The sequence below is a fragment of the Pelodiscus sinensis genome, chromosome 6 (genome assembly GCF_052426305.1).
Source record: "Pelodiscus sinensis isolate ZL-2025 chromosome 6, ASM5242630v1, whole genome shotgun sequence".
NCBI classification, from domain to species: domain Eukaryota; kingdom Metazoa; phylum Chordata; order Testudines; family Trionychidae; genus Pelodiscus; species Pelodiscus sinensis.
The window spans coordinates 53,108,139-53,122,860 of NC_143057.1; the positions used below are offsets into that span (position 1 = coordinate 53,108,139).

Genomic DNA, 14,722 nt, shown 5'->3' on the forward strand with positions numbered 1-14,722 from the left:
CTCACAATCTTACATGAGATCGTCAGTGCTTTTGCAGAAATTCAAGTGGCCAGTGTAGACGCCTAACAAGTTTTTCCGCAAAAGCTGATGATTTTGCGGAAAATCTTGCCAGTCTAGACACAGCCATCGAGTATGAACAGCCACAGCTTTTCAGTAGATACAAAACTCTTCCACAAGACACAGTTATAGGAAGATGATCAGCTTTATAGATATCCTTCCTACAGATTTTTATAAGCTTCATTTGATGTGAAGTGTGTTGAATTCCTCCATATTACGCAGAATTGTATATGGACATTACTATATGTTGTTTTTCTATTGCTCTTGTATTCTCTTGCTATTAATGGAAGTTTTAGATGGGCAAAAGTCACAGGATCAGGCCTTTTGTTTTGGAAACATTTTAGACTGAAATACACATTCATTTTCAATTATAGAACATCTACTGTAAGTAACATTAAGATGTTTGTGCAGCACAAACAATGTAGCACACAAGTTTTTCTGTTATAATCCAAACAAAAAAAATGATCAGCATCATACCAAGTATCACCTTCAAAGGGCCTTACCAACATTAAGTAACTCTCACAATCCCCTTGTGAGCATGGTAGATATTACCTTCATTTTACAGATGGGGAAAAAATGAAACAAAGGCAATGTGACAGATGGGATTAGAGCTCAAATTCCTGACAAGCTTCTGTGATCAAGTGTCTCCACATTCTCTGAATGCTGCAAAGGCATGCAAAAAAAACTTAACCTAACACTTGTTTCTGCATACATACAGAAGATGGAGCAGACAACTACTACCATTAACTAACAGCAGATAAATCATTGAAGGGAATTTCAAATTAGCATCTGACCCATTCAACAATAAAATAAGGTCATGATTGATAAAATAGGGAAAAAAACTTTTAATAAAAAATGTGGTTAGTTCAGTCCATAATAAGAAATGGGAAGGCTCAGAGTCTTTATAAATGTGTGCTTCATGTGCTATCCACCACTGATTACTTTGAAAAAATAGGTTGTTACCCAAGTGAAGGAAAACTGCAGGAACCCAGCTGCTTTTGTGTGAACAAACCAGCCAGAAAAGGTTTTACAGGACTTTCTCGGTATTTTGCCATATTAAAAATACAGGACCTTTAATACCAATATTTTATATTAGGCAAAATGCTTTATCCTCTCCATTAGTTTTAGGAGCAGTGTCTGCCTAAGTATGACATTTTAACTTTAATCAATTACATAGTTTTTTTAAACACTAGCCTTGAGTTTATTCCTAAATTTGCCAACTAAGTGAAAATCAACCAGCAAAAGATTTTTAAGACAGAATTATCTAAAACATTTTAACATCTTCTGAAGGACACAGTGGCCAGATTGATAAAACAGGATAGATAACTTCTCTACCAAGCACTCACATTTAGCTAATTATGTCAAGTTCTCTCAAATACAAGTGTTTCCAATCATATTTACTTGTGCAATTTGTGAAAATAAGTAATCAGAAGTATAATATAAAAGGCTGATTTAATATCAGAGATTTAGTTCTTTAACGTATCCAGTCCATTAATAACTAAAAAATCTCCAGATCATGAGCATTATCAATTTCAATGGCATCCTCTGGATCCAGCTTTGTTTCACCATGTCCTTCCTGTAAATCATCCAAAGAAGCCAGGGCCTCATTTGTGTCACTAGCAAAAGTTTCTCGAGATGCATCATCATATTCTTGAAGGTTGAGCCCTTTTATAGCTTGTTTCATCTTCTTTCCCAGAACTTGTAGTCTCCTCTTCTTAGCAGCTTTTTTGTTTTCATACTCCTTCTGGTTTTCAACACAGAAGATTTCCTTAAAGAGGAAAATATTTATGTAATATGCTGATTATGCATATCTTTACCTTAAAACTGCTAAGGAAAAAAATGAAAGAGCCCTACGTACCTAACCAGGATATAATTGCCTTTAATAATCTTTAAAATAGTAAGATTGCGCTTAAGACATAAAGGGGTTAAATAACTGAAAGGGTAGGTGTCCCAAATTCAACCTTGAAGACATATTAGAAAAATATATAAATAGTATTTACGACTATTCCCTATAAATAACAAACAATTCCACATTAAACAGATCAGAGCTTTGATGTGTAGATTTGTATTTAGATAACTCGAGGAAGATTGTGTTTGTACTACAGATTGAACATCTCTAGTTCAAGGCACCCTTGGGACCTGACTGGTACAGAACCAGACAATTTGTCAGACCATGGGAGGTCAATATTGTTTAGTAGCATTAACAACAGTTCTACTGCTTACTGGGCTCTTAAGACATTTAGGGGTAAATTAGAGCTAACCAACAGCACAGAACACTGAGCAAGAAATGGTGGCTGTAAATAAACTTTATGGGACTGTGGGAAACTTGGCAACACCCATGATAAGAAGACACTTGGCCAACTAAAATCATGCCCAAACCAAAGAGTGCCAGACTAGAGAGGTTCAACCTGTAGTCTAAAAGTTATCTATAAGAATGGCCATACTGGGTCAGACCAGAGGTCCATCTAGCCCAGTTTAGGGATGTTAAATTTTGATTAATCAGCTAATCAAGTAGTCGATGGAATTTCCGATTAGTCAATTAGGGAGTAAAATAACAAGGGTAGGTAGGTGTCCCAAATCCAACCTTTAAAGATATATTAGAAAAATATATAAATAGTAAAAATAAACAAACAACTAAAAATAGGGAATTTCCAATTAGTCAATTAGGGAGGAGCTCACTATCCCGCTGTGCCTCCCATTTGAAATGTACAGGAGCCATGGACAGTTCTTGTACATTTCAAAGGGAGAGAGGCAGCAGGAACCTGAGGCAATCCCTGCTGGGGAGAGTCCTCTGTGGGGAGAGTTCCTCTCTAGTCTTACTATTACTCTGGTGTCAAATATTTGTGAAGCCTAATGGCGAAATACATTGTGTCCTTTTCTAGTGCTGCTCCTGATACCATTTATTCCATTAGCACATACCGCAGAGGTGCTTTCTATGTATTTAAAAATTCTGACATTGCAGAGGAGTTCCTGTCAATATAATGCATGATGAATTTGAGGATTGCTTTTTTTTCCCCAGTTTGCTTTTTAAAAAAAACCAAAAACCTAGGAAGTCATGCACTCAAAAGATGGTGTATATCTCTGTACTAAGGTCACTTGTGTAGCTATTTCTGTGGCCCTTTCACATATGCATTATTATACAGTCTTTATTCACATGATTGTATACTATTTTTATTACAGTATCTTTGCCTCTTTTAGTGCACTGGATGCAGCATGATCTGGGGACGAATCAGAGTTGTAAAGGTAAGAAGTTGCTGTCTGTAGTACCCTTGCTGCATTTGTTGTGGAAGCTGAAAGAAGAACACTACACATTTAAGAGCTGCTATCCAATTTGAGCACAAGTTCTGTGGAAAAAATAGTATGAGATCATACAATTAAAGACTGTTATAAGTAAGGTCCTCAAATTCTTGGCCACAAAAAATACATTATGAACTTCAAAATCTGGTCTGGTGTACTTTTCCTTTATATTAATACAGATTTCATGGGCATTTCTCAAACTGGGGTGTTCTAACCCAAACAAAGGTTGCAGGCTAAGTTCCCTGTAACAAAATTGATTCCACTCAGTTGTGGGAAAAATTAGAGGGAATACTGGTTGCGGGTGATGGAGGCTAGTGTGTGGGGGGTGGGGGTGAGAGGGCAGAAGAGAGGGGGTGTCATGACATTATCACCATTCTATGTTCTTGCTGGTGCAGGAGCACTCCCTCTAGAGCTGAGTGCCTGTCCAGCAGCCACTGCTTTTTGCTCTGGCTTTAGAGCTGGGTGGCTGGAGAGGAGTGGTTGCTGACTAGGTACCACCACTTCCCACAGCAGTGCAGAAGTGTGATATAGTCGAGCAGTTCACCATTTGGGGAAGTGGGATAGGGGGAAATATGTTGTCACAGCCTGTAATATTTTCAAAAGAGGTCTCTGCCAAAAAAAAAAAAAACCCCCCACAACAAAAAACAAACACCCACAACATCCCAAAACCTACCATGGAGAATCCTGGATTTAGTAGACTCCCTTATCGAAAGCCACTTACAATTGTAACAGTAGTACAATATATTTGTATACAGAACACATCTATAAAATGTCACTTATGCCATGAGCAACCCACAAAAAATAACTTCACAATTTAAGTTGACCTCCTAGTCATTACACATATAAACAAGCAGCTGAATTCAGAAGATTAGCATTCACTATCTTTGGAGGCCTTAACTTTGTACCCTTAATATTGCCTTTAACCAGGGGCGGAGAACCTAAGGCCTGGGGGCCGGATGCAGCCCCTGGTTTGCCTAGATCCAGCCCCTGAGGCTCAGGTTTTTTGTGTGCAGCCCCTAACTGATTTTTCTATGGGTCAGTGGCTCCCAACACAAAAAAGGTTCCTCACTGCTGCGTTTAACAGTTGTGTGTGGGAACAATTACAGATTTGCACAATTAACATTTTCATACTAGTTTAACTCTCAAAAAAAAAACTCTAAAATTATTAGTTCTTCAAAAAAGGATTTTAATTTACTGTAGTCATGCTGATTTACAATCTAACTTGTTTACCTTGATTTTCTCTCCAGTGATGCTAGGTGTATTCTTCAGGAGATTTAAATAAACTCCTCCTGGCGTTCTTCTTCTACTACCATTCTACATAAAGGAAAAATAAGTTATTCAGCTGATTCAAAGTAATTGTCATTTACTAATTCTAAAATGTCCCTTAATTTTTATTTGGTAACTCCTTTCTTTAGTATTTTTATTATTTATATCGTGATAGTGCTCAAAAGTCCCAGTTAAGTACCATGACCCTATGTGCTAGGTGCTATACTGAGGTAGCATCCAGATGCCCAGAACCAACTGCGCCAGGTGCTGAACAAGCATGTTACAAAGACAATCCCAGCTCTGAATAGTTTTTTCCCCCTTGAGTTTCATCTATAAAAATTGGCCAATGACACACAAGACACTCTATAATTGGATAGGTGAATTATGAAATTTAAAAAAAATACTCCGTTTAAAGTTTCAAGAGCCAGTTAAGAAACAAGAACTGGTATAATAGATCACATCAGCTACAAATCCACCGATTCAGGTTTTATTAATTTGTACTACTATAGCATCTAGCAGTTGCAATCATGAACCAGACTGTAAGAAAGAGCTTACAATCTAAATACAAGACAACTGATGCATACAGACAGGGGAATACAAGGAACACACACTACAGTAAAACTCCATTGGTTCGGCATCCAATGCTTCGGCACTCCTGATGGTCCGGCACCATCGGGAACCCAGAAGTGCTCTGAGCAGCCGGACCATTGGAGCTGCTCTGCGCCCGGCCTTCCCGATTCAGCCGCTGCTGAAACTGACCAGTGGCTGATTCTGGTCAGCCGCTGGTCAGTTTCAGCAGCGGCTGAATCAGGGATGCCTGGGGCACAGCAGCTGGGGTGCTGCCGGGTTGGTCCTGTAGCACCGCTCCTCGGCACTGCGGGACCAACCCAGCAGCACCCCAGCTGCTCTGTCCCAAGCATCCCCAAGAGCAGATGGGGTGCTGCCGGGTTGGTCTCGCAGCGCCGAGGGGCGGCGCTACCGGACCAACCCGGTAGCACCCCAGCTGCTCTGCCCAAGGTGTCCCCGATTCAGCCGCTGCTGAAACTTACCAGCAGCGGCTGAATCAGGGACGCCTGGGGCAGAGCTGGACTATCGGAAGGGGGGGCTATGAGAGGTCTGGGGTGGCATCCCCCTACCCCACTACAGACCCTTCATAGCCCCCCCTTCCGATAGTCCGGCATATCTGATAATCCGGCACCCCCTGGGTCCTAAGGGTGCTGGATTATCGGAAGTTTACTGTATTTGGAAGTAAACACATGTTAACATCTCTACTCGAGACCTGACGTGTTAAAAAAAATAATTCTGAAACCTCCCTCTCTGCACAGTAGTTTCATGCTCCTTTTGAGTTCAGTGGCTGATGTAACAGTAGCAACATGTAGTGATAGAGTCATATTAGAGCATGAATGGAGCTGAACATTAAAAAGACTGAAAATTATGGCCATGTAATATATTGCTAATAACATAATTTAACACTTTCCTTTATACTGTTTGAACACAAACATGAACATTAAATATGACCAAAAAAAATCAACAGGAATAGCCCAATACTAATACAAAAATTTAGTTTTATTGCATTTATCTTTAATAATTTTAAGACAAGTTACTACAGGGACAATACACACTTATCAGTTTAACTGCACATAAAACCCTAACAGAAAACAACTGCAACTATGAGGTGTTCTTTAAGTTTGGTCAAAAATACTTCTGTAGCACATACATAAAAGAATTCACTATCTAAAGAATATGATGGGCAAGTATTCTCAGGAGTTACAACATACTTTCTTTTCATTTGAGCGGCAAATGCTTTAATCCTTCAAGGAAGCATTTATTCCTAAAAGAAATCTAAGTTCATTAGCATGAATGTTCAGATAAAATACTTTAAGTATCATTATCAAGAGTGGCTCCTGGAAATATAGGATTAAAGTAATTTATGCATATTTTATGCTCTTCCCATAGCTCAGTTGTTGTACAAACTTTGATAGCCCTCAACCCATAACGAAGTCTATACTTAGTAACATCTGTAGACAAACTTATCTATAATGACTCTCAACATAGACTTACATCTTGTTTGCATGCCTAACTACCAAGGCTGTAAAATGAAATTTATAAGATTCCTTCCCTTTACTACAAAAGTTTACCCAAAGCAAAAGAAATACTGAAATTATATTCAAAAATTAGTACTTGGGAATAAGCTTAAGTCAGATGTTGAACCTGTCATCTTGACATCTATACTTATTGAACTTTACACCAGTGCTGTTCAACATCCAACCTGCTTGATGTAGTAGACATGGATACTGCAGAATTCCATACTCCTGGGAAAACTGTCCAGTGGAGAATCCCCACACCCACCTCAAAAATACTTTCTGCCCAAGAACTGCTGCAGTTCTGCCTTTTGCTCACCAGAGGCAGCTGTGGTGCCAGACCACACTAGTAGCAGCCAGGTATTTATCTCACAGCTGCCTGGCTGGGAGCCAGGTTAGGAGGCAGAGTGGAGCACGTGGGGTTTCTGGGCAGGGGGTATCCTAGATGGATTCAGATGGTGGTACAGGCTCAGAAGCAAATGGGGTAACTGCATTGAGCCCAGATGCCAAAAGGGTGGGAGGGCTCCAGAACCACAGGGGTATAAGGGCAAGTGTGCACAGCTGAATAGGAGAGGTTTGGTGTCAGCCAGAGTCTGCATAGAGGAAGCTCCCCAACTTCCTCCCTTCCAAAAAAATTCAAAAAACCCCCACACAACCCTGTTCCTACTACCCTCACTCATACCCTCCAGATTAAGGATGTTAAATTGTGATGCTCTGGCTAATAGTGTAGTCAATACAATTTGTATTAACTACACTATGGATGTAAACAATTAGTTGACTACCCGATAAGCAAATGCTTATCCGGTAGTTGAGTAGGAACTCAACTGGTCATTTCCCCCACCTTGTTGCCTCTATCAGAGAGAACAGCAAGGGGTGGTGAGGAGCAGCTTAAAAGCCACTTCCCCATAGCACTGTTACTGAGGGGGGCAGGAAAGGCAGAGGGGAGATGGCATGAGCAGGGACTGAAACAGTCCCACTTGCACTGGTCCAACTGCTGCTTGTCTGACTTTGAAATGTGCGAGAGCCACAAGCGGCTCTTGTACATTTTAAAGGAAAAGACTCAGAGGGGAATCTGCACCAGCAGGGACTGCTCTGATCCTCGCTGGCACAAGTTCTCACTGCCCCTCTCCTTTTGAAATGTACACGAGCACCCCCCTTATCGATTAATCAAGTAGTCGATGGAAATTCCATCAACTATTCAATTAGATGAATAATTGAAATTTAACATCCCTAGACTACACAACTAATCGATAAGGCAGCCCTCCACAGAGCCACAGCAGGAGCTGCATGGAGCCGGGACTGAACAATCTCAGCTTGTGTCAGTTCTGGACCACTAATCGAGCCAAGCTCTTACTACATTTAAAATACAGAGGCTCACCATCCCAGCTCATGCTGGACCCAGCAATCCCGACTCGTGCTGGACCCAGCAGCTCCTGTTTGAGGCAACCTGGGCCTCCCTTATTCCCCACTTTGTAGCACCCTCCCTTAGAGGCTGCAAGGGGGAGGCGGGTCCACAGAGACAGTGCTGGGGAAAACCGGCTTTTAAGTCGGCTCTCCCTAGCACTGGCTCCTGTCCTCCTCCCCCTTGCTGCCTCTCATACAGAGGCAGCTTATCGGGTAGTTCAACAGTCGACTACACGCTTACATCCCTACTCCAGATTCACTCCTAGACTCCTTTCTGCTCCTTCAGCTCCTTTGTTATCCCTGGCTCCCCCAAGCCTTTGCACTGAGGAGTGCGGGAAACAAATGTCTGTATTGTAGTTAAAACAATTTTCAGTAATTAATTTAAATACACCAATAAGGAATCTATTTGTCAACAACCAACAACAAAAAAAAGAAGAGCACACAACACAACCCTGCATCTTTTTTGCTGCTTGCATTGTTAGACATACTTGCTGACAGATATTATGAAATAAATCACCAAAATAATTGAAACTGATGTGATTATAATTTGTTATTTTAACAAATAAAATAGATTTTTTTTTTCAGAATTTAAAAATACATGGAGAATTTTTAACTTTTTAGCAGAATTCCCACAGGAATAATCTAAAGCTTTCATTACAAAAATAAAAAAGCTACTAGCCTTCATGTTTCTGAAGATAGCAGCTCAGTATTGTCTTCTTGAATCTGCTGACTTCAAGAAACCCTACGAAATGTGAACAGGGCCTGGTGACCCTGGTCTCCCGGAGAGACTTTGCTGCTAAACTTTATACTGTAGAGCCCAAAGCATGAGAGACCACTAAGATTTTTTTTGTTAATGGTTACACAATTACCATGTCACATGATTTTAACATCCCTAGTTTTTATGGTTACAAAACTAATTTTTGAACTCCATCTTTAAATAATTGTTTGACCTTCCCATCCCAATGGCCTAACTCCCCCAAATTCCCATAACTGCAAAAATTTACATTGAAAGAATACTTCAAAAAGGCTTAAAAACTATAAAATAAAAACCGACTTTGCGAAGCCTATTTATATGTAAGCATGAACTATTTAAATGTTTAACTGTTGATTGTTTTCATGGATCAAATGGAAAAGGGATGGGTATGAAGTTCATGATGAAGACAGATTTAATACAGGGAATTTGGGAAAATTTATCAAGTGTGAAAGCACTGCAATAGTACTTAGAATGAAGACAGGTTGCAAAATACAGTTTCTTACCATTATGAAGAGTCCACCATTTTGTTCCACTTCAGCTGTTTCCATAAGCAGTTCAATAGCTTTCTTATTTCCAATTATTTTCACTATTCGGGCTATCAAGTCTTTCTTTGGTTCCTGAAGCCTAAAAAAAAGCATATCTCCCAGTGAGTGGGATTGTTCACATGAATAAATTAAGCATGTGATTTCAATGGGGCTACTCAAATAGCTAGTGTTATAAATGCTGCAGGAGATTAAAGCTTTAATTACTGCAAGCTAAAGATGCATATAGATTTTCTGTTTAACTACTGCCAACTCTGATTTTAAGATGGATTTTAATATACTGTACTTGCAACAGTTCAATCTTCAAAGAAGATGCACAATTTTGTTTTTAAATATCTTTAAATATTTTTCCTCACTACTGATGTTTGTAAGATCTTTTCAACAAGCATTTGCCCAAGCGCATGTAGTTGCAGCATCACAAACCACTATCTATACACAAGAAACCATAAAACTGATGGTATATGAAACACTGTTAAATTAATACAAGAGTTCAGAGAGTAATCTTACATTCTTTGTAACTAAATAGATGCAAAGTTTTTGGACAAATATAATAGAATACTAGAACTGGAAGGCACCTAGAGAGGTCATCAAGTCCAGTCCCCTGCACTCATGGCAGGACCAAGCACCGTCTAGATCATCCTTGACAGATGTTTGTCTAACCTGCTTTTAATGATTTCCAATGATGGAGATTCCACAAACTCCCTAGGCAATTTATTCCTGTGTTTAACTACTCTGACGGTAGAGATGTAACAGTATAACTGTTAAGGTTACCATTCAGGGTCCTGGCCCCGCTTCCATGGAGCTGGCTGCCGCCCCAGGCTACTGACTCTGTATTAGGAATGTTTAAATGCGTTTATTTGTGAAATTTTCAGCAGATACACGTTTACGTTGTGGGAGGGAGGGGCGAGAGCACCGACTCTCTTTCCACCCCCACCTGCCTCTGTACTAGGGGGTTTGTGGAGAATTGGCTCAGCAGGAGCCAGTACGTGGGAGCCAGCTTCAAAGGCTTCTTCTCTCAAGAACCTGCTCTGCCTGCCCCCACATGAGGCTGTCTCAGTAGGAAGCAGTGAGGGTGCAGGGCAGACGACTCTCCAAGAACCAGCACACACACCAACAACAGCTCCCACCCCGCCCTCCTGCTGCCTCTCATACAGAAGCAAGCAAGGGGAGGGGTTGCGTATAGTCATTTGGATTAACCAATAAGCTCAGGCTTATCCGTTAATCATTTAAATGACTGTTAGCATTACAAAAACCCTAACTTAGCCCATTTTGGGCAGGTTTTCATAAGGATAGCAAAAAGCACATCTTTCAAGTATCTCCTCTGAAACACATGTGGATAGAGGCACTAGAGACTTTTAAATAAAAGGTTTCCACCATTTTTCAACATGCCCAAAACATTATTTCCTTAGCCTTATTCTCAGAAATTGCTGAATGCTTTTGGCTGAAGGTGCTTTTTTTCCCTTTTAAATCAGCCTCAAGTTGACACCTTTCATGGAAAATTAAAGCTGAAATGGTTAAAGGCATGAACAACTGAAAACAAGATCTTATAAAAGTATTGGGCAACCTTGATACAAAGTGATGCTACCAGCCCCACAAATAATACTGCATTTAGATTTCAGACTTCTGGGAACCTGAACAAACTGTTCAAACCCCTTTCACATAATGTAACATGGACACCTAAAACAGTCAGCCATTAATCCTCTTCAGTAACTTTCACATAACCTAAACAATGTAAGAACATAAGATCTCACCTATAAGAAATTTCATCAGCCACTTTTTCCTCAGAATCTTCTTCAGTAATCTCATACCTCCCTGTATAATTCATTTCTTGTCTTTCACTCAGTCTGTCCTTCACAGGCCGTTTCCGTTTGAGAAGTCCTTGTCCATTTTCTTCCTCCTTTGACACTGTTTTTTTGTCATCATGCATGTATTCATCCAGCTCTTTGTCTAATATCTCCTCCACATGTTGGTCAGTTTCTCTCATCAGCTTTTTAGCCAATAAATAATTGTAACTCTCAGATTGCCTACTCTTGTCAATATTACCTTCCATTCCTAAAATTCCAAGTTCAGTGGCCACTGCATCCTGATTTTGTTCCTGAAGCACTGCACCCCAAATGTTGTTGATCTTCTTACCTCCTAAAACAGTTTGCTTTTGGTGACTCTGGCCAAACTGAAAAGGCTCTGATTTAATCGGAGGAAGGTTAAAACATTTTTGTCGTTTCCGTTTCCACACAGAAGTGTCATCATCTGAATCAGAGAAGCTCTCCTCACTTGAGTCCACACCTTTTGTCATCCGGTAAGTTACACTTGGTGCACATGGTAAAATGGTGCCCTGAAAGGGCCTGGTGGAACTGTTGCTATCATGTGGTTTCTGGAATGGCAAAGTCATTTTTCATTAATTCAATTAGCATTTTTAAAAAGGAAAGTGACCTTAATAAGTGGATTATGATTAGATTCCATAAGACTAATTTATTCTGATTCATATGTGAATAATTAAAAAAAAAACTAGATTAACTGTACTTTACTTTTAACTAGAACTTTCATCCAAGGACTTCAAAGCATCCTACTAATAAAGGCTCATATACCCATATGAGGTAGGCTAGTGATAATTCTGTTTCAGATGGGTAAACAGAGATATGTTCAAAGTTATGGGAGACACCTGTGAAGAATAGGTAATATAACCCAGTCTTAGCTTCTAGTCATAGACTAACCACAAGACATACTGCTATGACCCCTATAAAGTATCCTTTACTGATACTTTTTGGAGGGACTGAAATTCTCTCATAATACAGAACTCATAAAAAACAAGATCATATTTAAAATAATTTTTTGTCCACTCATTTTTTGTTTAGGGATATTAACTCAGTCATTAAACAATTAACCAAAAAGACTGGATTTATTGGTTAATCCAAAAGACTACATAGCCCACCACTTGTATTAGAGTCAGCAAAGGTGGAGACAGGAACTTTTAAACTAGGCCCCCAGGAGCACTGGATCCTGTGGAACCCCCTTTCCCCCCAGTGCTGCAGCCTCTGATACAGTCGGCTGCTCCCCCTTGCTGTGTCCCAAAGAGGCAGCGGGGGTAGGCAGAAGACGGTACTTGGGTGGAATCATCTTAAAAGCCTGCCCTGACTCTGGGCATGTCTAGACTACATCCCACTTTCGAAAGAGGGAAGTAAATTAGACAGATCGAAATTGCAAATGAAGCCGGGATTGAATTTCATTTTTTGGAGTACAGGATCTTTTGAAAAAGTCCCCCCCCCCCCCCAAAGAACCGCGTCTAGATGGCGGTTTCACTTTCAAAAAGCCCTTTTTTGAAAGAACACACGGCCACCATTATGCAAATGAAGCACGGGAAATTCAAATCCTGGCTTCATTTGCAATTTTGATCTGTCTAATTTACTTCCCTCTTTCGAAAGTGGGATGTAGTCTAGACATGCCCTCTGTATCATAGGCAACAGCGCAGAGGGCGGGGGGTACACAGGATGTCGGCGCACAACTTTGCGCATGGGGAGGTTGGACCCCCATGGACAGGGGCTACTGCCATCCTGCACTGCTGCCTCTGTTTTTAAAACCAGCTCCCCTCTCAGACCAGTGCCCACCTGACATCCCATGCTGCTGCTTCTGATACAGATACAGCAGCATGGGGTAGGAATGGGGCTGGGAGTGTACTGGCTGAGTGCCTGCCCCCAGGGACCATCGAACTAAGATTTTGTGCGGTTACATGATTATTAAACTAAACTGTATCTAACATCCCTACTTTGAATATATTCACCTCTTTAACCCACACAACTCTTTCAATAACCTGATGGCAATTTTTAATTATTTTCTGGCATAAGGCAACAGAAGCAGACTTCAGCTTGTCTTACCACCCTATAAAATATACAACTACTTTGAATTAAAAGGACATTTGATAGCACTTGGAACAACATGGTGAGAATAGCCCTATGCATTAAAAATGCATTTGTAGTTTACATGCTCCTTTCATGGTGCACATCTCAGGACTATACTATACACATCTGTACTAATAGAAAATAAAAACTCAGATCTTCAATGGAATACTCTCTCCTATTGTACTATTCAAGTTAATTAAGGGCAGTCTCTTCTGCAGATGAAGGCTTAAAGACAAAAAGGAGATAGCTTTCAAATTCAGAAATTGCTATTATGACAAGTGCTTTTTAAACGTCCTTCTTTGCTGTTTGGTTTCTGAAACCGTGGGAGACAATACAGCCCGACCAACCACGAAAACCGGTAACATACTCTGGCAAACAGGGAGAGAGGAAATGTAGCAAGTAAACTAACTGGTGGGTTGTTCATGTTTGAAGACAGGACTGTACCTATCTGATAAAAGGGAAAAAACACTAACGGGGGAGGGGTGTCACTAATTAACGTCTCTTCCGAAGAGAACAGCCAGCAATTCCAACCCATAAATCCCGTTGCTCTCTCCCCTCCCCCCAGCGCACAGAAACAGCGAGGCGGCTTCCCCGGGGCCACAGCCTGGCTCACTTCGCAGCGCTCCGGCAGATGCGGCGGGAGGGGCTGGTCAAAGGGGCTGTTCCCCACCCCGGTCTCCTGGCCCCATCCCGGCAGCATCTGAGCGCGGCCCAGGCAGGGTGGGGCCGGGCACGGGGCATTTTCTCGGGCCGGCGCGTTCCCCGGGCGACCCGCCGCCGGCCCCGGCCCCGCGAGGGAACCATCCCCGGGCTGTGCGCGCAGGTCCTGTGCGGGTGTCTCCCGCCCGGGGGGCAGGGCAGCAGTGGCGGGGCGGAGCCCGGCGCCGCGGCGGGCTCATTCTCCGAGCCCCTGGGGCCTCCCCTCACCTGCGGGGGGCCGCTGGCCGAGACGCTGGCCGGCATGTCCGAGTCCGAGTCCGAGATCTCCCCGTCCTCCGCATCCTGCTCCATGCGCCGCGCCTCCAGCGCCATCTTCCCGCCGAGCTCCCGGGGAGGCGGGAACCGCCAGCGCTTCCGCTCGCAGGGAAGGGGGTGGGCAAAGCAAATGGCACCGCCCACTTCGCCCGTGCTGGGAGCGACCGCGGGGCTCACTTGCCCCAAAGTGCCTTGCGCTGGGCGAGCGGGAGGGCCGCAGGGCATGCCGGGATATGTAGTCTTTTTTTGAAACCCTCCCCCCCCCCCGTGAAAGGCCTGGCTCAGTGGCTGGGACTGTCTCCGTTCCCCGTTCCTGACGTCATCGTGCCCCATCCTAGGGCATGGGCCATCACATCAGGTGCCTGCATGCCAGCGTCATCCCACTGCTTTGCCAGAGCATGTCGCCCTGTCACCACTGTGTTGGGAGCTTGATAGAAAAGATCCCTCTGGCTC

The 14,722-nt window shown here is 42.2% G+C and overlaps 1 protein-coding gene across 3 annotated transcripts; it reads right to left on the reverse strand.

Moving 5' to 3' along the window:
- Window positions 1–379: 379 nt before the first annotated feature.
- Window positions 380–14,397, reverse strand: PHAX (phosphorylated adaptor for RNA export). Of its 3 annotated transcripts, none has more exons than XM_075931923.2 (5): window positions 14,222–14,385; window positions 11,153–11,772; window positions 9,363–9,483; window positions 4,585–4,668; window positions 380–1,825 (listed from the first exon to the last, which is right to left on the reverse strand). In XM_075931923.2, the coding sequence occupies exons 1-5, from the start codon at window positions 14,324–14,326 to the stop codon at window positions 1,556–1,558; spliced, it is 1,200 nt and encodes a 399-aa protein (XP_075788038.2). In that variant the 5' UTR covers window positions 14,327–14,385; the 3' UTR covers window positions 380–1,555. The 3 variants fall into 3 exon arrangements, with proteins under 3 accessions (XP_075788038.2, XP_075788039.2, XP_089635403.1); XM_075931924.2 differs by having other exon boundaries at window positions 1,732–3,401; window positions 14,222–14,397; XM_089779277.1 differs by having other exon boundaries at window positions 1,732–3,347; window positions 14,222–14,395.
- Between the last annotated feature and the right edge of the window lie 325 nt (window positions 14,398–14,722).

Bases quoted from the DNA above. Each gene is read 5' to 3' on its own strand.
- PHAX (XM_075931923.2), bottom strand. From the start codon at position 14,326: ATGGCGCTGGAGGCGCGGCGCATGGAGCAGGATGCGGAGGACGGGGAG. The intron at 9,484-11,152 runs GTGAGATCTTAT...GCTTTTTTTTAG, and splicing joins GCTGATGAAATTTCTTATAG to GCTTCAGGAACCAAAGAAAG. The intron at 1,826-4,584 runs GTAAACAAGTTA...TTCCTCTTTAAG, and splicing joins TCACTGGAGAGAAAATCAAG to GAAATCTTCTGTGTTGAAAA.